This window comes from Sphaerodactylus townsendi, linkage group LG09, assembly GCF_021028975.2.
Source record: "Sphaerodactylus townsendi isolate TG3544 linkage group LG09, MPM_Stown_v2.3, whole genome shotgun sequence".
Lineage (NCBI taxonomy): Eukaryota > Metazoa > Chordata > Lepidosauria > Squamata > Sphaerodactylidae > Sphaerodactylus > Sphaerodactylus townsendi.
The window spans coordinates 57,921,270-57,947,014 of NC_059433.1; the positions used below are offsets into that span (position 1 = coordinate 57,921,270).

The following is a 25,745-nucleotide window of genomic DNA, read 5'->3' on the forward strand; positions in this document are numbered from 1 at the left end:
TGTTGGTCTGTTTTAAAAACATTTTTTAGAAATATGGTAAAGTTCCTTGTTTAAGGAAAGTATCCTTCTTTTGATTTTTAGAAATAAAATTAAGTATCTGAAAGTATTAAGTATTTGACTGGCAGTCAATTAGAGGAGAAGTAGTTGCTTCTGTTGGCAGTAGACGATAGGACTTGCTATAATGAGTTTAAATTATGGACAGAAAGATACCAGCTCAAAATGAGGAACTTTTTTTACAGTAAGAGTTTTTTATAGTAACAGAGAAATTATTAATGCCCCGCCCCTGGAATGCCCAGCCTCACCCCCGTCGTGCCCTGCCCAGACCCATTGGCGCCACGCCACTGTTTGAATCCCACCACCATGGGAACCTGTTACTAAAATTTTTGGATCCCACCACTGCTTCCACCCCTTATTACCTTCCCCCACCCCTAGCCACCCCTTTCTATTTCCCCCACCCCTAGCCACCCTTTGACATCCTCTCCATCCCCTATCCACCCCTTCCCATTTATGACACCCCTAGCCATCCCGTGTCACCTTCCCCCATCATCATGGGGGGGGCTGCCAATTCTGAGGGGGGCATGGAAAACTCAGATTTTGCCCTGGGCTCCATTTTCCCTAGCTATGCTTCTGGGTTATTTTCAGCCAAATATGGCTACCGAACTGCTTAATCAGCTTTCCCGTCCAAACTTTGAATCAATTGCAGAAGAGAGTCAAATATCTAAATCTGCTTGAGAGATGGGGCTGAGATCCAGAACAGAAGACATTACAAGGATATATTTACATTACCCAATGAAAGTAACTTATTATACATATTCAAAAACTATTGCTAGATTGTCTGTGCGCCAAAGAGCATTTTACTGAATTGTTTGGGTTTGTTGAAATTTTCACCTCCCTGATATGGTTCTATCGCTATCCTGTTTTCATGACATTATTTTAGAATATATCCTCAATTAAATGGAAACTTGTCACCCGGTTTTTAAATAATTGCTTATAAGAGTTGACTTTCTGCTTTTACACTATGTTAATTTTAAAAAAATAACCTTTTTTCACTATGATGCTAGCTTAGTGGTGTTATCTTTTCTCCTCCTTTTTCTGATTTTCTTCTGTTTTCATTTGTATATATTCTTGTTACTTTTACATTATTATAAGCTGCCTCCTGAATACTGTATAAGTAAAGGCAGGGTAACGTAGATGCTGTATTCTGAATCAGTACAAGTTCTTGAACATTTTTAAATAGAAGTCCCACATGATAGATAACATTAATGGAACTTAAATGACATATCCTAGAATAGTTGAAAGCCAACGCTAAATGCTCAATTGCAAAAGTTCCATACATCATTACTGTGCCTTCCAACTGAACAGATATTCTTTTTACTAAGCCTCACAACGTTTAGGGCAGGGGTAGGGAACCTGCGGCTCTCCAGATGTTCAGGAACTACAATTCCCATCAGCCCCTACCAGCATGGCCAATTGGCCATGCTGACAGAGGCTGATGGGAATTGTAGTTCCTGAACATCTGGAGAGCCGCAGGTTCCCTACCCCTGGTTTAGGGCCATAATTATTTAACTTTACATTACTGATGGTCCTCTTCTTGAACAGACTTACAATGAAGAAAATTTTACTCTTCACTCCTCCAGCAAAACAACTATTCCCGGGTTCTTCTGTCCAACTTCTACTATCAGCTGCCACTTAAAATGCCTTTTATACAAGCTGTTTTTGAGAAATTCCATTTAGGATATACCTCCCAGTTTGCAGTTGTACAACTCACAGCTCTGGTCTCATCACAATTTGAAATTTGCCATGTTCACAGACAAACTGATCGTTCCCCACCCACGAAAACAGTGTTGCTTTAGAAATGTTTCAGAAGGTAAAGGAGATTTAGAAGCATATATTTTTATCATACAATTTTCAGCGTAAATGCAAATATAGTATTATGAACTTTTAAAGGTCTACCAAAATAAGTTAATATCTGGGCCCACTACTATCTGTCGTTTAGACTCTAAATCAATTTAAAGGCCATTAGGAGCACTTAAAACATTTTGCCTGGTCTAAATTATTCATCAGCTACTGGCACAAAATGCTTGACATTAATAGAGGTTCACATATAACACACACAGAAAATAAGATGTATAATCAATTACTACTAAAACACGACCATAACTCAGTCATGGAGATAAAATTATGAGGCCCAGTGACTTCACGGACAGCAAAGTCAATGATGATATATATAATATTTAGCAAGTGATATAATGGATACCATATAAATGCAAATGTTCTCACAGTTAACATTAGATCATTTTCTCTGAGCAGAAGTCAAAATGCTGTTCATTGCAAATACCAGATTGTACAATTTTCTAAACAATTCTTTTAAAATTATGAAACCATTACTTCTGTAAACAGACAAATTAGTTAAAAAATTACTGAAAGAATGATTTGTTAGAGGAAATTTTTACTGCCAACTCACTAAGTCCTCTGTACTAGTTAATTATAACCATGTCTCTTTCTGTTGGAAGTGGAAGGGGTCAGTTAATTCCTTGTCAACATTTAAATCTTAACATTTGAGTCTTAATCATGAGCTAATAGTAATAACTTAACATATATTAAATTTATTCACCAATTTTAATTCACTCTAGAGAAGCCCTTAAGTACAGCCAGCGAAGTAGAAGAAGGTTAATTTCAAAATCTGGTAAACCTTTGCTTTTGCCAAATCTGGTAAATCTTTGTTTCTGCTGTATCTTCAAAGATACCAGAAAGATTCAACGATATCACTATGTCCCTTTAAAAACCTATGAAATATTTTAAAAGATTAGTTTACGGACGGTATATTTCATTTACTTGCAATGTTAATATGTCCTAATTTCTATGAAGGATCTCAGATCATTTCCTGAGGAACATAATTTCATCCATTTTCAGATCCACAAGATCAAATATGATATTAAGTAATCAGTTCCATGGAGTCACCAAAAACCAATCACAGAAGTTAAACTTTTTTACAAAATATTCAGATTAAATGTACACAGCAGTGCATTTGTAGTTTTGCTGCCCATTATCAGAAAAACCACAACCACATTACAGACAACTTATTTTTCCAAACTGGGAGAACTATACCTGAGTCTTTGGCCATGGCATCAGTGTCTTTTATCCATGAATAAAGTAAACCTGACTATAAAACCAGTGTTCAAGATAGAATCAGCAAAAATTCACCCTCGAGTAAGCCTTGCAACAGCAGCAAAGAAAGTTTCTTACAGCCAGCTCAGCTAAAACTCGAAACTGGACCCGGCTGCAACTATGCTCAGAAGCTATTTTTAGTGTCATCATCTGCAAGCCAAATGCTTTTAAGCACCCATATGGAAACCCAGTGCCGACGACAATCAAATTTGCCCCCTCCTACTAACAAAGCATGCTGGGTATTGGGTCTTTTCCATCTCATTTAATCTGTAAAACCAACATACAAGGGAAGCAAAACCAAACAGATTTTAAAAAGTGATTGCACAAAAGCATGCCTCAGTGACTAAATTCTAAGAGCATTAAACCTTCTGAACAAACTCAAACAAAAGTCAGGGCACACAGCTTGTCTGTACAATCTGGGCATCAGTGAAAAGCATTTACTTAATGCCCACATGCTGCTATTGCATGCTTTTTGGAGTGAGTATCTATAGTCATCTACAGTTAGCACAAAATATACCACAACAACAGTAGGGCATTGCAGTGCAGTCTCTTAAGGATGTTGCATCAGTCAGAGCACCAGGAGCCAGAACTGTTAAGCTGTCAATGTGCAATCATCACTATTAAAAGCTCCAAGTGTTTCAAGTCATTCCCAGAAATAAAAAAAACTAAGATTCAGAGGATAAGGTATATATTTAAGTAATCAATTATGGGTAAGTTCCAAGTTTTTAGGAAAAGAAAAAAAGTGAGAGACAATTTAAAACAGTGAGATCTTGAAAGATTATCTCACAAAACATTGGCACAGTTGTGGATTACTTAGTCAACTTAAAACAAATTTCTAAAGGCCCACAGCAAGAGATCAGAAAGCAGTAACTACCAGAGAGTTCAGTCTCTGGAACCAGCAGAGAGGAGTAGCAGCAGTGGAGAAGAAGACTTGGCCAGGAAGAGCAGAGTGACCTGCTGATGTTCATTTTGGAGGGCTTTTCTCAAAGCCACAGCTTTTAAAACAGTGTATTTTAACAGGGGTTATCTCTTTTTCTCCTTGTAAGGCTCCTGTGAGCTAAGGCTGCTGAATCTGGAAGGTGGGGCTTAACAGGGGTTAACAGAGTTCATCTCTTGTTCCTCTTTGTCCTGGGCTCCTGAGAGGTGGGGCTTTAGTTCAGTCTCTGGAACCAGAGAGGTGGGGCTTTAGTTCAGTCTCTGGAACCAGCAGAGAGGAGTAGAAGCAGTGGAGAAGAAGACTTGGCCAGGAAGAGCAGAGTGACCTGCTGGTGTTCATTTTGGAGGGCTTTTCTCAAAGCCACAGCTTTTAAAACAGTGTATTTTAACAGGGGTTATCTCTTTTTCTCCTTGTAAGGCTCCTGTGAGCTAAGGCTGCTGAATCTGGAAGGTGGGGCTTAACAGGGGTTAACAGAGTTCATCTCTTGTTCCTCTTTGTCCTGGGCTCCTGAGAGGTGGGGCTATAGTTCAGTCTCTGGAACCAGCAATTTTAATTTAATTTTTTTGTTTTTTAATTAATAAGGACATATTTTTAATTAATTTTTTAATTAATAAGGACATATTTGACAGATAGTACGTGCAGATAGCTCCAGGGGGGCACTGACTAAAAGCTTAATATTTAAATATCTAAACAAATCAGATATGAAGGCAGAAAGCCAGCAGGGGAATGGAGGCTTTCCAGTGTTTTGCACTGAGTGTCACATGTATGACTGTCTGCCACTAGGACAGAAGTCATGGGTGTGCCCTCGCTGCAATGAGCTCCTGGCACTCAAGGAACGTGTGCGTTCTCTTGAAGCCAAGGTGGCAGACCTGGAGAAGCTGAAAGAGGCAGAGAGGGTGACAGACGAGGCTTTCAGGGACCTAACAGCCGGGTCCCACTCCCAAGGTGACATCTCTTCAGATGTCATGGAGAATGAAGGTCTTGGGGACGGAGGGTGCCAGTCTGTAGTGGGGGAAGATGCTCCCTTAGATGGGATCCCTTCCTTAACTGGTGATCAGCTGTCCTCTCGCACTGAGGATACCCCTCGGGGAGGTGGGGGGCTCCTCGTAGTGGGTGATTCGATCATTAGAAATGTAGAGAGTTGGGTTTGTGACAGGCGTGATGACCGCATGGTGACTTGCCTGCCTGGTGCGAAGGTTGCGGATGTCACGCTTCGTCTAGATAGGCTTTTAGACAGTGCTGGGGTGGAGTCAGCAGTTGTGGTCCACATTGGCACCAACGACATTGGGAAATGTAGCCGGGAGGTTCTGGAAGCTAAATTTAGGCTGCTAGGAAAAAGGTTGAAGTCCAGGACCCCCAAGGTGGCATTCTCAGAAATGCTACCCGTTCCACGCGCAGGGCGAGCTAGGCAAGCAGAGATACAGGGTCTCAATGCGTAGATGAGAAGGTGGTGTAAGGCAGAGGGTTTCAGATTTGTCAGGAACTGGGGAACCTTTTGGAACAAGGCAGGCCTGTACAAACGGGACGGGCTTCATCTTAACCAAAGAGGAACCAGGCTGCTGGCGCTCAACATTAAAAAGGTGGCAGAACAGCTTTTAAACTGATCCCTGGGGGAAAGCCGACAGGAGCTGAGGTGACTTCGGTTCGGAATACAGTATCTATGGGGATGCAGACAGAGAGGGAGGTTTTTCTAAATCAACCACATACAAGCGAGGAACATAGCAATGTGCATGTGACAAGGGATAGTGTCTACAAAAGACTTGAGGGTAAAGCACATAAATCCCAGGTTAAGGACAGAGACAGAGTATACAGGTGTCTCTATGCTAATAGTAGAAGCATTCGGCCTAAAATGGGGGAGCTGGAGTACAGAGTTTTGAAGGAGGACTTTGATATAGTGGGCATTACAGAGACATGGTGGAATGAGGAGAACCAGTGGGATGCTGTTATACCAGGCTACAGGCTCTATAGGAAGGATAGGACAGGGCGCATTGGGGGTGGAGTTGCCCTTTACATCAAAGAGAGCATAGTATCACATAAAATAGACAATGCAAGGGGAGCTGGTTCCCATACAGAATCACTGTGGATATCAATACCAGGTGTGAAGGACAGTTTAATATTAGGAATATATTATCGTCCCCCTGACCAAAGTGCACAGGAGGATTCTGAGATGGAAAAAAGAAATTAGAGAGGCCAACAAAAGCAAAAATGTCGTGGTAATGGGTGATTTTAACTATCCCCATATAAACTGGAAAAATGCATGTTCAGGTCATAGTAAGGAGAGAGCATTCCTGGATATGCTAAATGACTGTGGCTTAGAGCAGATGGTTGTGGAACCAACCAGGGGAGAGGTGATCCTAGATCTAATTCTATGTGGGACCCAGGACCTGGTGCAGGAAGTCAGTGTTGTTGAGCCGATAGGGAACAGCGACCACAATGCTGTCAGATTCAGTATCTCAGCATGCAAACAAGTGGCAACTACTAATGTAATTACATTCACCTTCAGAAAGGGAAATTTCTCAAAGATGAGGGGGATAGTGCGCAGGAAGCTGAAAGGGAAAATCAAGAGAGTCAAAACTGTCCAGGATGCTTGGAGGTTATTTAAAAACACAGTAATAAAAGCTCAGCTGGAATGTGTTCCACAGGTTAGAAAAGGCAGCACCCAGTCCAAAAGAAAGTCACCATGGTTAACAAGAGAGGTTGAGGAAATTATCAGAAAAAAGAAAATGTCTTTTAGAAAATGGAAGTCCAGTTTGACTGATGAAGAATATGAGAGGGAACACAAATGGTGGCAGAAGAGAAGCAAGTTAGCTGTAAGGGAGGCAAAAAAGGATTATGAGGAACGCATGGCTGCGAACATCAAGACCAGCAACAAACAGTTCTTCAAGTACATCAAAAGCATGAAGCCAGCAAGGGAAGCGGTAGGCCCGTTAGATGACAAAGGAACAAAGGGTGTGCTAAAAGATGGCAGGGAGATTGCAGAGAAGCTGAATGAATTCTTTGCATCTGTCTTCACTCCAAGAGGAGGTGAGGAACATTCCTGCACCTGGATCCAAGCTTCTTAGGAGGCTTAATCCAAGGAACCCGCGAAGATAGTGATAGACAAGGAAGAAGTTCTGGCAGCCATTGATAAACTAAATGTTACCAAATCCCCTGGCCCAGATTGCATTCACCCAAGAGTTCTTAAAGAGCTCAAGCATGAAATTGCTGATCTTCTCACTTTAATATGCAACTTATCCCTGAAATCAGGCTCCATCCCTGAAGACTGGAAGATGGCCAATGTCACACCAATCTTTAAGAAAGGATCTAGGGGGGACCCGGGAAATTACAGGCTAGTCAGTTTGACATCTGTTCCTGGTAAATTAGTAGAATCTATCATTAAAGATAAAACTATAAAACATGTAGAAAAGCAAGACCTGCTGAGAAAGAGTCAGCATGGCTTTTGTAGAGGCAAGTCCTGTCTTACAAACTTACTAGAGTTCTTTGAGGGTGTAAAACAGGCATGTGGACAGGGGTGAACAGGTGGACATTGTCTACTTGGATTTCCAAAAGGCTTTTGACAAAGTTCCTCACCAGAGACTGTTGAGAAAACTCAGCAATGAAGGAATAAGAGGGAAAGTCCTCCTATGGATTAAAAACTGGTTGAGAAACAGGAAACAAAGAGTGGATGTAAATGGGAAGTTCTCACAATGGAGAGATGTAGGGAGTGGTGTCCCCCAAGGATCCGTTTTGGGACCAGTGCTCTTTAACCTATTCATAAATGACCTGGAAGTAGGTGGCCAAGTTTGCAGATGATACCAAATTATGTAGGGTGGTGAGAACCACAAAGGATTGCGAAAAGCTCCAAGCGGACCTTGATAAATTAGGTGAGTGGGCTCAGAAATGGCAAATGCAGTTCAATGTAGCTAAATGTAAAGTGATGCACATAGGGGCAAAAAATCCAAACTTCACATACACGCTACAGGGGTCAGTGCTATCAGTCACAGACCAGGAAAGGGATTTGGGCGTCTTAGTTGATAGTTCCATGGGAATGTCAACTCAATGCATGGCAGCTGTGAAAAAGGCAAACTCTATGCTGGGGATAATTAGGAAAGGAATTGAGAATAAAACTGCAAAGATTGTCATGCCCTTATATAAAGCAGTTGTGCGACCGCACTTGGAGTACTGTGTCCAGTTCTGGTCGCCGCATCTCAAAAAGGATATTGAGGAGATAGAAAAAGTGCAGAGAAGGGCAACAAGGATGATTGAGGGACTGGAGCACCTTCCCTATGAGGAGAGGCTGCAGCATTTGGGACTCTTTAGTTTGGAGAGGAGGCGGGTGAGGGGGGATATGATTGAAGTCTATAAAATTATGCATGGGGTAGAAAATGTTGACAGAGAGAAATTTTTCTCTCTTTCTCACAATACTAGAACCAGGGGGCATTCATTGAAAATGCTGGGGGGAAGAATTAGAACTAATAAAAGGAAACACTTCTTCACGCAACGTGGGATTGGTGTTTGGAATATGCTGCCACAGGAGGTGGTGATGGCCACTAACTTGGATAGCTTTAAAAGGGGCTTGGACAGATTTATGGAGGAGAAGTCGATGTATGGCTACCAATCTTGATCCTCCTTGATCTGAGATTGCAAATGCCTTAACAGACCAGGTGACAGGGAGCAAAAGCCGCAGAAGGCCATTGCGTTCACATCCTACATGTGAGCTCCCAAAGGCACCTGGTGGGCCACTGCGAGTAGCAGAGAGCTGGACTAGATGGACTTTGGTCTGATCCAGCTGGCTTGTTCTTATGTTCTTATGTTCTTATGAGAGAGAAAGGAGTGCTAACGCTCCCTGTGGAGCGGAAAAACAAACACCAAAGCTTTATCAGAGGATTATGGCTTTAAGAGCTGTTTGAGCCCAGCCTGCAAAGAGCTGGGTGGATCCACTGGATCTGTCACTTTTGAATTACTCAGCTGTGTATATTGTTTGCAGGCCATTTGAGTCTGTAAATGCATTTAAACAGGCATCATTTTGCCTTTTCTTGACTACTAGCATCTGATAAATTCTTCAGTAGGGTGTTGCATGGTTTCCGGTTCTAGTAGCATTTTCTCCTGACATTTCACCTTCATCTGTGGCTGGCGTCTTCAGAGGATCTGATGGTAGTACAAGTAAGTGGAGTACATATACCTGTGGAATGTCTAGGGTGGGAGAAAGAATCATTTGCCTGTTAACAAGTGTAAAGAGTGCAATTATCAAGGTTGATTTGCATGTGTTGGGTGGGATTCACCCATTTAGCATGTAACCATGAAGTTAGCATAATCAATTAGTGAGGGCATCTGCATTGCAGTAGCAGAAACAGATGGTACACGGGGGCATCAAGAGGAGGCGGGCAGTCTGCAGCTAGCGTCCCCAAAGACCCGGTGGAACAGCTCAGTTTTACAGGACCTGTGAAACTCACCAAGGTTCTGCTGGGCCCTGACAGCTGGAGTGAAAGCATTACACCAGCCAGGGGCCAGGGTCGTAAAAGCCCTGACCCGGGTAGAGGCTAGCTGCATCATTGAGGGGCCGGGGACCACCAGTGAATTTGCCTCTGCAGAATGCAGTGGCCGAATTGGGACATATAGGGTGAGGCGGTTTCGAAGGTATGAGGGCCCCAGCCCACATAAGGCCTTAAAGGTCAACACCAACACATTGAAGACAATCCGGAATTCCACTGGGAGCCAGGGCAGGTGGCATAGCACGGGGGGGGGGGGGGATGGTCCCTAGCAGAGCCACCCGTGAGAAGGTGAGCCACCGCATGCTGGACCAGCTTCAATTTCTGGATCAGTCGCAAGGGAAGGCCCATGTAGAACAAGTTACAATAGCCTAACCTGGAGGTGACCGTTGCATGGATTGCAGCCTAGAGTGGTGGGTGTTCTGGGGGTGTTCACTAGCCCTTTGACCGCTTACTGCCTGGAGACATCCTTTGTCTGGGTGGTCTTCATTAGTCACTGTCTTGATCCTAGTGTTTTTCAGTACTGGAAGCCAAATTTTGTTCATTTTTATGGTTTATTCCTTTCTGTTGAAAGGTTCTTCAGTAGTTTCTTCAGTAGTTGCTCCATAATTGTGGAGAACTGTTGTCCCCTCAAAATCTATGTCTGAAGACCTTCCAGGATTGTCAGCATGGGCTGGGGAAAAAACCTACAATTGAGCAAGTTAAGTAATCCAAACTATGCTTTACAAATTATGTAATATTTAATTTGTGTGTGCACATACATAGGTAGAAGGTGTCAGACTAGGACTTGGGAAACCCATGTTCAAATTCCAACTCATGCCATGGAAGCTTGCTGGGTGACCTTGGGCCAATAATAGTGTTTTCCTTGACCCTCTCTGGTATTTGGATGGGAAATCTCAAAGGAATACTAGAGTTGTGACACAGAAGAAAGCAGTGGTTAGCCACCTCTGAACATCATGTACTGTGAAAATCCCACAGAGTTGCTATAAGTTAGCTAAGACTTGATGGCAAAAAACCACAAAAAGCACCCCAAGTCCTTCGGAGAAAGTTGGTAAGGGAGAAAAGGAGATGATTTACAGAAATTTCCATTTCAATTAAAACATGGAAATTGTATATTACAAGGGTTAGAAACAGTATGTTACAAGAAGGGGACCGGTGATCACTTGCAGGTGAGGGAAATCCTTTCTCTCTCTCTAGTAGTTACTGCTTTCTGCCCTCTTGCTATGGGCCTTCAGAAATTTGTTTCACTTAAATAATCTGCAAACTACGTATATACACACCTGAGTAGTTCAAAAGTGACAGATCCAGAGGATCCACCCAGTTCTCTGCATGCTGGACACAACAGCTCTTAAGGCCATAATCATCTGATAAAGCCTTGGTGTTTGTTCCCACCCCCCACCCCACCTCCCACTTCCACCATAAGCGTCAGCACTTCCCAATACCCAAATATTACTCAGATAATAATGTAGTTGTAGTAAACACTTCAATAATTGTATCTACGTGAAAAGGCTATATTTACTTTAATTGACTTGACACTAATCCACACTGAAAATAATTAAATGGCTTTGGGAGGAAAGGGGAGTAACTTAGTAAAAAATAAACTGAAATTTGAAAACAAAGATTAGAAAGAGATGTGACCTTTGGTGACCAGAGGTGAAAATTAATCTTCCGGCACTGTCACCCAGAGAGGCCTTGGGCAAATAATCAGAACAATTATTAAATTAATCACCCTAAAACCACTCATCATTCCCCTCCTCTTTTCAGACTAAGCTTCCTTTTCTCTTTTAATTTCAAATCCCATATCTCTCAGCTCCTAACATTTCTAACTTTTACTTCAAGACTCCTTAATAACTTTAAAAAATAACTTATGCTACATAAATATGGTAGAATTGTAGCAAAAAAGAGAACTATTACAGTGCTAAAAGACAAAAAAAATCTAGCTTCATTTTGCAAATATTCTATACTGAAGCCTTGAAGCTGGACAACATTTGCTTTTATTTGCGCAGCAAGAAGACTTCCAGTCCTAAATTCTTAATATCTATGGCAAGGTGAGAAGAAAGCAGGGGAAAAGGACGAGGTCTACTAGGAGGAGGGAACAGGATGAAATAAGTCCTCGTGGGTTGCTCATTTGTTTGCTTTACTTTTCATTGGACTCAGAGGTATTAGTAAAGATAACAAAACAATCAGTTTAAATAAACAGTTTTAAATGTTTGTCAACCCATCACTATGTGTTGTACTGGTCAACATTTTTATTAAATACACGATATGAACTGTTTCCAATCAGACCAGTGGAATAAAAAGATTAAACTCCACTCCAGTTATCAAAGAGCCACCCCTATGGAATTCTCAAGTTGTTCATTTTCTGCATTATTTTCATACAGTGCATAACATTATGAGTTATGGACCCTCAAAGGTGTAGCCCCATCTCCTATTAGCTCCCATTGGAAACAATGGGGGATGGGGGCACCACTTTTGGGAGTCCATAACTTTGGACCCGCTGAACCAAACCTCACCAAACTTGGATGGTATCATCAGGAGAGTTTCCTAACAAATTCCTGAAATGTTGGTGCTGCTAGCCTAAAAACTGTGCCCCCTGTATGCCAAAAACTGAAAAAACACTTAAAAATACAAAAAAAACCCACAAACGGGGGCGGAGCTTTGGATAAATATCCAAGGTGAAAGGTCCACATCTGCAGATAGTGTTTAGCTGCAATGTCATGCTGCAAAGAAAAGCAGCCATGGTAGTATGCTTGTATACATCTTAGCCTTACACTATTACACCTATGCATGCCATTTTCCCCCTGCAAATAAGTAAGGGGCTTCAGTTTGATTGGTTTGGAGAACGTATCTTGATTTGCAACCTTCCATAGTTTCTTCTTCTTCTAATAACTGCAGATGGGAAAACATCACCCCACACAAGTCTATAATTAACATATTGAGATGGTGTTAACAGACTTCTCCCAGTTGATCATACATCCAAGGTCTGTCAGAAACTATAATGACACCCCTAATAGCCTTGCCCCTGGAGGGATCACAGAAGATTATTCAAGAACAGGTGCACAAGAACACTGCATGTTCTGACAAAGGCTACTACTGCAGTCATCAGTTTAGTAAGACTTCAAGTTAAAGGCAAGGCCAAAGTGGAAGGGTACTGATTTGGAACTGCCTCTGCATGTAGAAGAATTTGAGGCACTTACCAGGTGATTTGTTATCCAAACATACAGTTCTGAGTGTATGTACCTGTTGTTGGACACTCAGGACAGAACAAAGATTCTGTTGGTGTATTATCCACCTACCACCCTAACTGTCTCTTTATCTGAGCTGACTGGGGCAGATTTGGCATTGAGGGCCCTGAAGAACATAGCCCTTGAGGACTCCAACATTTATGCTTAAGTGTTCACCCAGGAGACTAATGGATCTGGATAGTTTCCTGACGTCTCTTGGGTATTTTTGTTTGGAAAGGTTAGTGCTCCAGTTCTCTGGTAGATCTGTAGTATATGGAAATGACCTGGGCTGCGGACATGATTGCTCTGGAGCTTCCTGTGCACAATCTCATAGAGCCTGAAATACTCCTTAGATTACTGAGGATCTTGGAGCCATGAGAAGTTAGGCAGAAAGTTGAAGTGCAAGTGGAGAAAAATCGAAATAAATGCAACTGAGCACATGTGAGAGCACATTATCCTGCCCCCTTGATGGTGAGGATTGCAGCAAAGCCAGTTCATTTCCCTGCCACCACTGCATCCACACAATGCCATCAAGGTTATCCAAGGCTACTGAAAATGTAGAGCCAGAATAAATACAGGATGGCTGTCATGGTTTTGCAGTGCACATGGGGGATAATATTGTTCGCATTCTCTGTGACTTCCTGACATTCAGTGATTTCACAGTTGGTACAGTTCAGTCTCAGGATACCACTGAAGTATAGTCTGGCCCTAGCTGCATGGATAACTCTCAGTTTTTGAAGCCTAATGAAGTGGACAAGCTGCATGGTTCACCCCATCTAGACTCTATTCTTGCCCTTTGTGCCTGCTGATATCAAGCCGAGCCGGGTTGCTCAAATGGGTCTAGGAGGTAATAAATGCCTCCCTGCAGAAGAGTGTAATTCCAATCACGGTGGAAGAAGCAGTCATGAAACCACTCCTGAAAAATGCAACCCTGGATCCCACTGACCTGAACTACCATCATATGGTCATTGGCTATGGTTCATTTTTGGGCAAGGTGTTTCACCAGGTGGCAGCCACACAGCTTTAGGCAACTTTTGAAGAGACGGATTACCTAGACCCATTTCAGTCCATATTCAGTAGTGGGTATAGGATGGAAATGACCTTAATTATCCTGATGGATGATCTTCACTAAATAAGTGACAGATGGAATACATGCCGGCATTCTCTCAGCATGTAAAATAATCAACCATGGTGTCATTCTGGAGAGGTTAGTTGAGCTGGGAGTGGGCAGGACTATACTTCAGTGGTTCTGCTCTTACTTGACTGGCCAGTTCCATATAGTAGTACTGGGGGATTGATCTTCGGTCCTGTGGCATTTATGATACGGTGTAATATAGGGTTCCACCTTGCCACCATGTTGCTTAACATCTACTTGAAATCATTGTGGGAGATCAGACAATTTTGAGAAGATCCCACCAATATGCAGAAAGCTGAGTCTGTGGAAGTAATGAACAGGTGCCTGGAGATGATAATGGAATGATCTCTTCTGTGGCATGTAGTGCTTTTCCTTGAAATCATGTTCACGTTCCTTGAAAAGCATAATCTGGCCATGGTGATCCACACACTGATTACATTTAGATTATATTATTGCAATGGGCTTCATGAGGGGCTATTTTTGAAAACTATCTAGAAACTTCAGCTTGACCAAAACACAGCAGCCACACTATTATCAGGGGTGGAATACAGAGATTGTATCACCCTTGTGCTGAAAGATCTGCATGGGTTGCTTATTTGTTTCTGTGCACAATTCAATACACTGATTGGTTCACCTTTTAAACCCTAAATGGCCTATGGCCAGGGTATCTGAAGGTCCACTTCCTACCACATTGTCCAGCCTGCCAGTTAAGATCTGCCTCACAAACCCTCCTCCCTCTAACTCAGTGGTTCTCAACCTGGGGACCGGGACCCCTTTGGGGGTTGAACGACCCTTTCACAGGGGTCGCCTAAGACTCTCTGCATCAGTGTTCTCCATCTGTAAAATGGATAAATGTCAGGGTTGGGCGTCATCACAACATGAAAAACTGTATTAAAGGGTCGTGGCATTAGGAAGGTTGAGAACCACTGCTCTAACTCCACCTTCAGAGGTGAATCAGGTAGCAATCAAAGATAGGGCTTTTTCACCTCACTTCCCCTTGAGATTTGCCAAGTGCCTATACTGTGCATTCTTTTAGGTACCAGCTCATAACATTCCTGTTTACCCACGCTTTTACTTAAAGTGTTGATTTTTAACACTACTTTAGTTTGGAAGCTGTTATTTTAAGCTGTGTGGTCTGTTTCTATAGTTTATGCTTTTATGCTAATGCTGTATTTGAATTGATATGAATTGTTTATATTTTGTAAGCCAGTTTGGGCAGGTTTCTAGGGAAGAAGCATAAATATTTTCTACATAAATATCCTCTATTTTCTACTTATGATTGGAATGTCACTTGCTAGCTCACATGCCCACATCATAGAAACTTGGGAAGGCTGCCATCAAAATTAATTATGTACACAAAACCCTAGGCAAGGGTAGTTCAACTTTGCAATCTGTCTCTTTTAAGGAAGCTTCACCATCTTTTAAGAACACTGACCTAGATACCAACCTGAAACAAAAAAAAAACTTCTGTGCTTTGCAAGGCAAAGAATATAACCTGTTAATGTGCCTGTGCTATATTTAAAAACAAAGAAGAAAGGACAACTCCTCCTTGATCTACTTGGAAAAAATCTAGATTAGGTGCAATCTGGATTAGGTGCAAAAAGTAGATCAAGTACTGAGTTAATAGAATTTTCTAGCTGCCTTGGTTGGTTAGGCTGCCTTTGCTGCTCCCTATGGAGCATCAAGGTTTCTGCAGCCATTCATATCTGTAACCTTTAGGGGGCAAACTGAACTTAAAAAGGTTCCTGAGGACCAGGCTAGACAAAAGATTGAGAGATGCCTGCTCTTCAGTGGCTCTCGGATTAATCTATTGAGCCACAAAATAACAAAAAACATTATATCACCTGCAAGGAAAGTGATAAGGTCACTCTCTGAACTTTAGAGTCAGAGAGTCTTTTACACCGCTGTCCTATAGCAATAGCAGCTATCCTCTACTGAGCTGATTACAAGTCCTGTCCAGCACATTGCAGTGGCACCACTGATTTGGCAATGAATGTGGCCTTTTTAACATCCTTTCAGAATGCTCTCAGGAAAGCTGGAATCAAAGTGACAAGTGTTCTATGCTTTAAAGTTTCAGCCCTGGAACTTGACCACTACTTTCTGACCAGTTGTTTGTGCACAAAGTACTCCTGCATTTAGGCTCTGGCAAAATTTCCAGAAACTCCTCTGCTGAGAAATCAAAAACTCTTATTCAGAAGAGTTTTTCTCAGCCATAGGCTATTCCGCATATGCAGAATAATGCACTTTCAAACTGCTTTCAGTGCTCTTTGAAGCTGTGCGGAATGGCAAAATCCACTTGCAAACAGTTGTGAAAGTGTTTGAAAACGAATTATTTTGCGTGTGCGGAAGGGGCCATAGTCAGATTGTTTAAAATCTCAATAACAAAGTGAAGGAAGAGAAAGGATTGTGAAAAGGGCAAAAAGCTGAGATAGATAAATAAATGGTAGTCAATCAGATTTCCAGATCACCATTTTCTCACAACACTGAAGTGTTTGCATTTACATACTTTCCTTTTTTTAAAAAAAAAAACCTCTAGGTCATTAATTTCGACAAGCAAAAGCCTCTCTCTTAAATAACTCAAATATACAAGATCATATAACTAAAGGGTATTTCCTAATACAGTGGTGGCAAACCTATGGCACGGGTGCCAGAGGTGGCACTCAGAGCCCTCTCTGTGGGCACGCGTGCACAGAGTTCGTCATGTGGGGAGGAGAAATTGCCCCCCCCCCACATCTTGGCTGGCCTGGGCCACTGGACTTGATGTGCATGCACCTCAGTGAACAGGGAGGACTCGGCTGGCAGGCCTGGTGCCTGTGCTCCAGGTGGCTGCTGCCCGGGGGGGGGGGGGCAGAGGCAGCAGAGATGCCACAGAGGTGCAGAGTGGCACACGTGGGACTTGCTGGAGGCTACAGCAGGCTGACCCCTGCTTGAGGGGGTTATTCAGGTTAAATTGCCGCATTGGCACTTTGCGATAAAATAAGTGGGTTTTGGGTTGCAATTTGGGCACTCGGTCTCGAAAAGGTTCGCCATCACTGTCCTAATACATCCTTTGGAAACCAGAAATAAGGTAAGTTGAAAAAAAAAGTATTTGCTTTGACTTTTGACCAGTTTATAGTCTGCTCAATCCAGTCAAAGTTTTCTGTGCCCTATTTCAAATGCATCAGTGTAAGTTGTTGCCTGGCATTTCACAATGGACTATAAAGAAGTGGAATGCTACTCAAGGAGATAAACACATTTCCTGAAAAATTTAGTTGGAAAAAGAAGAATACATAAATCTGAAAAAATGTTTTAGCTTTGCACGTTACAGAAAAAGGTATACAAGTTTACATATAAATAAATAACTTTCCAACTCCAAATATGTCCATCACTTACAAACAAGACATTCTGAGGAGAAAGCACAGTCTAGCTATATCTCCCAGGTGCTTTACACAATCACTACGCATTTGAAAAAGAAAACAGTCAGTATATATAACCAGTACTTCAGAAATTTTCCAAATGCTGAGAGAACATTGCTAAAACTAACATAAAACAAAGGCATCCACAAAAATAGTGAATCCTGAATAATGAAGGGGCAGGAAAGGAAGATCGGAGTATCATCACTTGTGCCTTGCTTCTTTCTAATGTAGAGAGAATATAGTCTAAGTGGGTCCAACTTGTTTAAACCTCAGAAGTGTATGTTGGGGGCAAAAGGAAGAACACCCTTTAGAACTTCTAACCAACCTGTTCAAGTTCCTGGGCATGGCATTAGTCTTGTTCCTTAACTCTACGAAAATCTTATTGAGAGCATCACAAAATACCTTATCCCCTTGGAAAGGATATGACGACTCCAAAGATTTTCAAGTGATGATCTATCATCTGCTTGCTAAGTCCCTAATTCACAGCATGCAGTGAAAAGCAGCATGCTATGGCCCTTGCGGAGAATAACAGTGAATCTAATACCACCCCCACAGTGAATGAAGAAGTCTTTAGAAGTCTTTTGACAACCTCGCAAAGGTGACGATTTTCTTCTGGTACAAGTTGCAGTATCTTCCTTGTCCATTTAATGGCTGCCCTTGAAACTAGAGATGCTGTAGCTGAGGCCTTGATTACCTTCTGTACCTTCTTGGATGCTTGTTCTACCAGGTTTTCTCTAATATGCCCTTCACCAGTCTAATATGTTCTACCAGGTTATCTCTAATATGCCCTTCACCAGTAATTAGCCACACAACTGAAAAGTTATCACTGGGGCATCCACCAAAGGCACCTGTAAGAGTTCATCAGCCTACGTTGGCATTGCATATGACTTTTTAAAATAAGAAATGGTCAATTAATTATATGTCCATTCAACATGCTTTTCAAAGCATTGTGGAAAGGGAAAGACCCTTTTCTCTATGCCCAGGTTTTGCAAAAACTCTTTATGGCCCTTGTACCCAGATTGTGTCAGACTTGGGCTGATCATAACCCACCTGACAGTTCTTCAGATCTGGAGTGGTTAGGGTCTTGGACAGCAGATACTGATAGTCAGAACCTTTGAAGACCCTGACAGACTGCTCAGAAACCTGGATTTCTTCTTCCTCCTCAGAGAAGAACTTACCCTCCTCTGTAGAACTGACCTCATAGTCAGAGGAATTGACCTGTTTTCTATTTGGGTTCAAGCAACCTTGGTGGGCCATCTAGCTCCCAATAGTAACTCAGCACCTCCAGGACTGTCATAGTCATAGTCTGGGAACAGCAAGATGGACCTGCAACCGCCATTTTGCAAACTTTTGGCATGCTTTTTAGCTCTGGGCATTGGTTGCCACAGCAATAATTTGACCATTACCAAGGCACTGCAAGGGTCCACAGCTTGAAGGGAGCCTCCAAGTTCTATTTCAGAGAGAAATCCATCCTGCTCTGGGTCCTGCACTGCAGCTTGGATGCCTTGCAAGCTGTGGTGTTTGTTGCTGGGTCACTCTGAGTCAGAGTTATCTTTTCCTCTTCAAGTCCCAGCAGAGAAGTGAGCAAGAGAGAAGAAATGAAGGAATGGATCAGCAGGAAGGAAATATAACTAGAAATAGAAAAAATTCTAAGTTGAAGAAGAAATGAAGTAAATAGGGTTAAACCAAGATCAGCACAGGCAACCTAGCTAGATACTCTCCCTGTTGAGGCAGGGTGATTCCCACAGGAAACAGCAGGAGAAATTTGTTTCCTGCTTCCCTAATAGGATGATGGGAATCACTGATAAGAGGTCCACCGGATCAAAAGGAGAACATCTTTGTCAAAAACAGACAAACAATTCCAGGACCACACCACTCATTACTATTTCTCACAAGCATTGAAGAAGTTGAACAGCTTTTTTTAACACTAGAAGTTTAACACATCATCCAAATTTTTCTGCATTTGGATGTTTAAAAGAAATTAAGGCCCCTTCCGCACACGCAAAATAATGCATTTTCAAAGCACTTTCACAACTGTTTGCAAGTGGATTTTGCCATTCCGCACAGCTTCAAAGAGCACTGAAAGCAGTTTCAAAGTGCATTATTCTGCATGTGCGGAATGAGCCTTAGTAATTGCATTCTCCTGTAAAAAAGCATGACCATTACATGCAAAGGGTTACTTTGTTGATGATAAGTAATGTAAGTGCTTATTCATAGCTGGAAGCTAAAACTCCAATGATGGCACCTGTTCAACTGAAGTATTTTCCAGTCTTAGTTCTTTCATTCCACTGCAAATCTAAAACAACCAAAAACTCTCCATGCAAGTCAGTGATTATTGTTAAAAATACTATTGTTAAAAAAAACAGGTTTCCTAGTCACTGCAGTTGTATTTTAAACCAGTCATTTTACCAGTATATGATGTTCATCAAAACACAATCACCTTGATGAAAGCCAAACTTCTTTGCATAAATGCCCTAAAAATGAAGAATCCAATAAGCCATTAGTTTAAAGCAAGGTACCTTTTGTGTCTTGAATATTTAGAAATGAAAAAAACTGTCACAATATATCTGTTCTAAAATAGACACGGAAGCCACAGACTCCTATGGACACATGTGACATAGGCAGCAGTAAGAAGGGGAGTCCAGTGAAACCTAATGGAAAAGCTAGCTGGATCTGTCACATCCCCACCCTGGATGTTGTCACATGCATGTTGAGTGTTTGCCTGCATGTAAAAGCATATTTTCTCTTCATTGCCACCATCCCAGGATACAAAGTAGCCAGCACCTTGGGATACCCTGATAAAACTGCAGATGAGCAAGTATAGAGTATCCAACTGCTTCAGTTCCCCAGTCATGCAGTATTCAGTTATAGGGAGGATTTGAGTCACAGTCTGCTTTCAATACAAAACAGTTATCTTAGACTGAGCAAAACCCCACTACCACCTCTTTACTGTCCCACTGACAGAGGAAGATGAGGACCACGAGTCACAGCATTTTGGTGAAATGTTTGATCCCAGACCAAATGAAGATCTCACCTTTTTGACTTATTCACTGGGAACTTAAGGTTATTTTTCCTAACTGGTAAGAGCATTTATGGATGCAGAAATCATGATGGAAATCTCCTTTTGGGCAGAAAGATTATAGAATTTCTCTGATAACAGTGAGAGGAAGTGGCAAGCATCAGTGCTTATCCAGAGAGATAATGGATAGGATTTAGCCATATTCTCTACCTTACAAGGATTCTGCAAAAGCTGACAGAAACAGAAATGTACATTATCTCTCAGTCATCTGAACTCAACATTGAACAGTGCATCTGAACTCAACATCGCTCTATTTTAATACGTAACAAAAAGGTTTATCGCAAATGTGAGTGATTTTGGTTGCAAGTCTGTTTCCTGGGAATAAGTCCCACTGAACATTGTGGAACTTCATTCTGACTGGACCTGCTTAGGACTGCTCCCTTGGTCATATTATATGGTCTTTTTATTCTTTATATTTATACCTGGCCTTTCAGGCCTCATCAGAGCCACCCAGGTAGTTATCAAATTAAAAACAAACATAATAAAAGCAACTTAAAGAAAAAACAAATAATTAAAACAATTAAAACCAAAGTCAAAATATAAGTACAAAAACATAAAAACAGCAATTAAAACATAGGGCCTTAAGGAGGGATCACTGAAGAATCTTAAAGCACATAAGACTAAAAAAATTGTAATTATGCAGAAGATAGGACAGACTAGATTATTATTAAACGCTATTAATCAATAAAAGCAGCTTTTACTAAACACTTAGGTCTCAAGAGAATAAATGCTTCATTACAGATTAACGCCTTAAAAGACCTCATGATGAGGATTATTATTAGGCTAGCAGTAAAGCCCACTGAACGAACAAAGACAGTAGGCTCTAGAAAATCATTGGTAGGTTAACGGCACCCGGGGTCAACAACTCCTTCCTTTCCTTCCCTCTTGGCCCAGTATCACCAGCTCCTTCTTCATCCTCCTCCTCTTCCTGGACACCAGCATGCAAGGGTAAATGTGTTTTTTCCTATCTCTTTGATAATACCCTTCAGTTTGCAATATGTTAGCATGTGAATTTTTGTGGGACAAAGTTGCCTGCTTTAAGGTAAGATAGAGGCCAGTCCTAGTAGTCCAGAACTAAATCCTATACATTTCAGTGTTTCTACATCCAAGTTAGTATTCTTAAAATGGTAGTCTTGCAGTATATTTATTTGAAATCAAGTTCGAAGAAAAACACCTGGACTTATACCAAGTAAACCTATTCATGGAGATAGTTGCAGATACACATGCTTATTCTTACCTTTCACTTCACAACTTTGCTAGGTTTGTACTTGTTTTGAGAATCTGTAGGAATCTGTCTTAATAGCTTTGCAACTATAGGTTTTAGAATATAGTTCAGTATAGTGCCTCAGTCCTTTTACTAGCGAATTAATAATGGTGTGGTGGAGGGGAGGGAAATAAAGCACCTCCTGACTGGCTGTTCATGCAGGTGTGGCTCCAATTTGGGATTTTGCAAAAGCAATTTTCAAAAATCCTGTGTTGAGGGAAATAAAATGGGGTAGACTTGTTTTGGGGACGGGACCTGTGCCAAGTCCCCGCACCCCTTCCCCCCCTGGCAACAGTCTGTATTGCATCCTACACCCATTATATTTGCCCTGCATGGAATCCAATTTTTTCACTTTGAACTATCAGTAATGACTCATGTACGTCATATCTTTTATTTGGATTTGAAATATGGTGGCTTTTGTGTAGCTATTAGTTAAATCCTATTATATAAAAGACCAGCTGTGGTAGCAACTCATTTCCAACCAGTTGCCACACACACACAGCTTGGGTGCAAGGCTTACACAGAATGGGTAAAAGGCATAACAAAACAGTGAAGTGTGGCAGTTACTCACCCCCTTGTGCTCTCACCTTTCTTCCCCACTGCTGAATAATTACAGTCGCTGTACCATCTGCAACTGCCTGAGGAGGAGCAGTCATAGCTGCTCCCTGTGGGAGGGTACTTGCAACTACTCCATTAACAATTGTGAGATGATGCAGGCATCCAGGAAGAGGAGGAGGGGAAGGAGGAGGGAGTTAGTGGCATGGGACTGAGGGGGGAGGAAAGACAGGAGGGGTCAAACCCTTGGTGGGTGCCATTCTCCACACTGAAAGATGAAATAAAATAGCTATCGCCACAGCAATCCTAAGCAGTGTTACACCTTTCTAAGTCCATTGATATCAATCAGCTTAGAGGGGAATCATTCCCCTTATCCTTGCACTGTTCATCACCTAAAACATAACACATGGTTTCCTGGAACTTAAACTCTCTTGTAATCCATGGGATTGATATACTAATTAAGAATGTTTAACTGGCAACACCATTTTCATTAAGGAACATGATGTCTTGGAACCCCCCTCTTTAAAAAGCCATTTTTAAAAACTATTCAACTATATGGTCAGTGAAAATTCTTAGAACTTTCAAGCTTAAATCATCCAGCTACTCATAAGATCTGCTTATCACTTATCTAGTGTGGCCTCCTATCAATAATTTTCCATTCATTCCTGCATGCGTTTTGCAAGTTTCAAGAGGAATATTCATTACTATTTGAAAATACCAGTGGAGAGAAAGAAGGGACAGGGTTGACTCAAGTAGAACTAGCAGGTGTAATCCATCTGGTCCTACCTCACTCTCTTCTAGTGGTCTGACAAGAATACACTTTGGGGAAGATAAGAGAATGACTGAAGACAAAGGAGGTCAGTACCTTACTGTCAAAGCAGCATTTAGAAGTTTTCCCTAGACAACTCAGTTATTTTGAAACTTGCACATGAAATCTAATGCTGCCAGGTCACAAATTTGTAATGTTCTTTTCTGGCAGTTTAACTTCTGTGTGCTCAGAGCAGTCCAGCATGATGAAAAGCAAGTATTTGCAAATAAACCTACACCATTTGTAGAGTGAGGTTTCCATGTATCAGTTCCCACAATAAGTTTTTAAATGTTCAGCCAGCAAATACTCTCATTACACAATGCTAAAATATTTAATCTTCTTCTCAACACTCCCTTCTCACAAAGTAGTATCCCCACAGCTTATACTACTCTCATTTCACAGCTTATATAACTGAACTACTCCCTATAATTCACAATCCTCGAACCAGCAGAACAGCAAACAAAAGATGCTAATGTAATCAGACCAGCAGAACAAACAAAAAGGTTCTAAGCAGGCAATGAGTCAATCTTCTACTGATTCTTATAAAGAGCAAGCAGACTAGCTGATCACAGCATCATGTCTACAAGTCTAAAATGTTTAGACACACACTTCTATACTAGCCAAACAAAAAGCTATTATGTGTCCAAACAATTGTGTTAATGAATGAGTGGTGAGATACCAGTTTATTATGGGTTTCAAACAACAGTATCAAAAACATATTTCTTCCACAACATATTTTCTTTAAGTAGTCATATCTATTGAAAATCTCATTTTGACTACTGCTAAATCATGCAGTCGTTTTAAATAACTGGTATAAAAGCACAACTGTGCTAGATTTTGCCTTAAGGACTGTCTTGATACAGTACTATGTATTTTCATTTCACTGGTCTTATATATTTTTTCTCAGCCCAATTGTGTTAGGAGAAGGTCTTATTAAATCATTAATCCAATCCTGGAAGAAGGCTTCAACTTTACTGGCACTGTAAGAAAACATAAAAAAATAGTTCCCTATCTCAAGTACTCTTCAAATAGCAAAAAAAAAATACCACACTTAGCAAGAAAAGGGATTTTAGATTGGCTACCTGGAGATGCTGTGATTCTGTTCAGTTGGTAGGTAAGATCCTTATCAGCTGACAGGAAAGGCTTCTATTATACACAAGGGGGTGCGGGCAGGCAAAGGAGAAAGAAGAGATGGCACAATGTTCCCCAGTGGTTGACTAGTTAGTTCAGGATGCATCAAACAAATAAATCCATAGCAATGTAGTGGTCATCCAAGAGCACCAAGAGCCAGATTTCTGCACAAGTCCCTATGGAGTAGTTCTCACACAGCATTCAATTTCTATTCTGATCACCTTTCTCCTTAGGGTACATACAGATCTGCAAGAAGACAATCCCCCCTGAAAAAGCTGCATTTAGCTCGCCTGCAGTGTCCTGAAAGTGATCCCATCTGGACGTGAATGGATTCACGTTGTGATGACTTTGTAGGAATCTAACGGGGGGGAGGGGGGAGCGGGGGGAGAAGAAAGAATGCAAACAGTGGAAGGAGTGCCAGTTCACATAAGCACGCACATCACCCAACCTGAATCTCTTATCGACTTCCTCCAGCAAGAGTGGAACGGCTTCGAAGCATCCCCTGACCCTTTAGGAGAGAGAAATGTGAACTGTGTACAGAGTGGGAGGAGAAACAGACGGAGCGGGCAGGGCTCATAGTGCATATCTGTGTGCTTTCAAGGAGGAGGTCAGAGATGGACGGATTAGCGAGCCTTTGCAGCTGGGGCTGTGCAATCCCAGCAGACATTTCCATTTTCTCCTGTCTAAACTCCACGACCGGGGGTGCGGATCCAAACCGTCCTCGCAGGGAGGGAAAAGGAGCGAAGAAGACGCGTCGGGGAGGGCAGCAGAAACTGACCTCCACAGCGCCAGATTTCAGAAACGCGACGGGTCCAGGCGAAACCCCGACCTCCACTTTCCTCCCCTTCAACAAGTCTTCCCCACTGAGAGACCCCCCAAGTTGCTCACCCCGCGGAGAAACAAAAGGCGGGATACGTGCATCTCCCTCCCCTCCCCAAATAGGCCTCGGTGGGCGCCATGCGGCCGTTACCGACCTCTCCGGGCTCCAGGTGCGGGGCTGCCGCTTTTGGGGTTCCTGCGCGTGGCCATGTCGCCTCCTGTCAGGGAGCACCGCGGAGGAAAGGGCAGCAGGCGGAGAGCAGCGCGGCTGGGCGCGTTCACGAGGAGAAGGGGCGGGGCCGGCACGAGAGCGTCCTCGCTGAAGCCTCCCCTCCCTACCCACTAGCCCGCGTGACGAGACGTGCCTGCTAAGCCAGCTCCTGCGACGACACCCGAGTGGCGCCCATCCCCACCAATCGCAAAGTAGGGAAGGAGCACCTAGAGGCACCTCGTTGGTCAGGGGAAGGAAGAACCGCCTTAGACAAGGCGTCTGCTCGCGATCGCGTTGATCGCCGGGTTGAAGGGATCGATTGGAACGTGGCAACGTGTAAGGGGGGCGAGGCGCTTGCTTGGGTTTGCCACCGATTGCTCAGAGAGGCCTCACACTGACGATCTAGTGTGGTGCGGCCGGGAGCCCCAGTCGTCACCCTAGCATGCAAGCTTGGGTCTTTTTCAATCTCCCGTTACTTACAGGGTGGCTGTTGTGGAAATACAGTGCAATATGCAGCCTGGAATTCCTTAGAATGATTGTGGGATAATGAC

The 25,745-nt window shown here is 42.3% G+C and overlaps 1 protein-coding gene across 5 annotated transcripts in view; it reads right to left on the reverse strand.

Annotated features, from left to right (window-relative positions):
• Window positions 1–25,351, reverse strand: part of ASPH (aspartate beta-hydroxylase) — a 145,834-nt gene extending 120,483 nt beyond the window's left edge. For 2 of the 5 annotated variants that reach the window (XM_048507294.1, XM_048507291.1), the window contains exon 1: window positions 25,139–25,351. In XM_048507294.1, coding sequence (XP_048363251.1) covers window positions 25,139–25,193 — 55 coding nt within the window. In that variant the 5' untranslated portion in view covers window positions 25,194–25,351. Of the gene's footprint in view, window positions 1–3,108; window positions 3,308–25,138 lie in introns of those variants that run through there. The other 3 variants (XM_048507293.1, XM_048507292.1, XM_048507295.1) reach the window with 3 other exon arrangements.
• Between the last annotated feature and the right edge of the window lie 394 nt (window positions 25,352–25,745).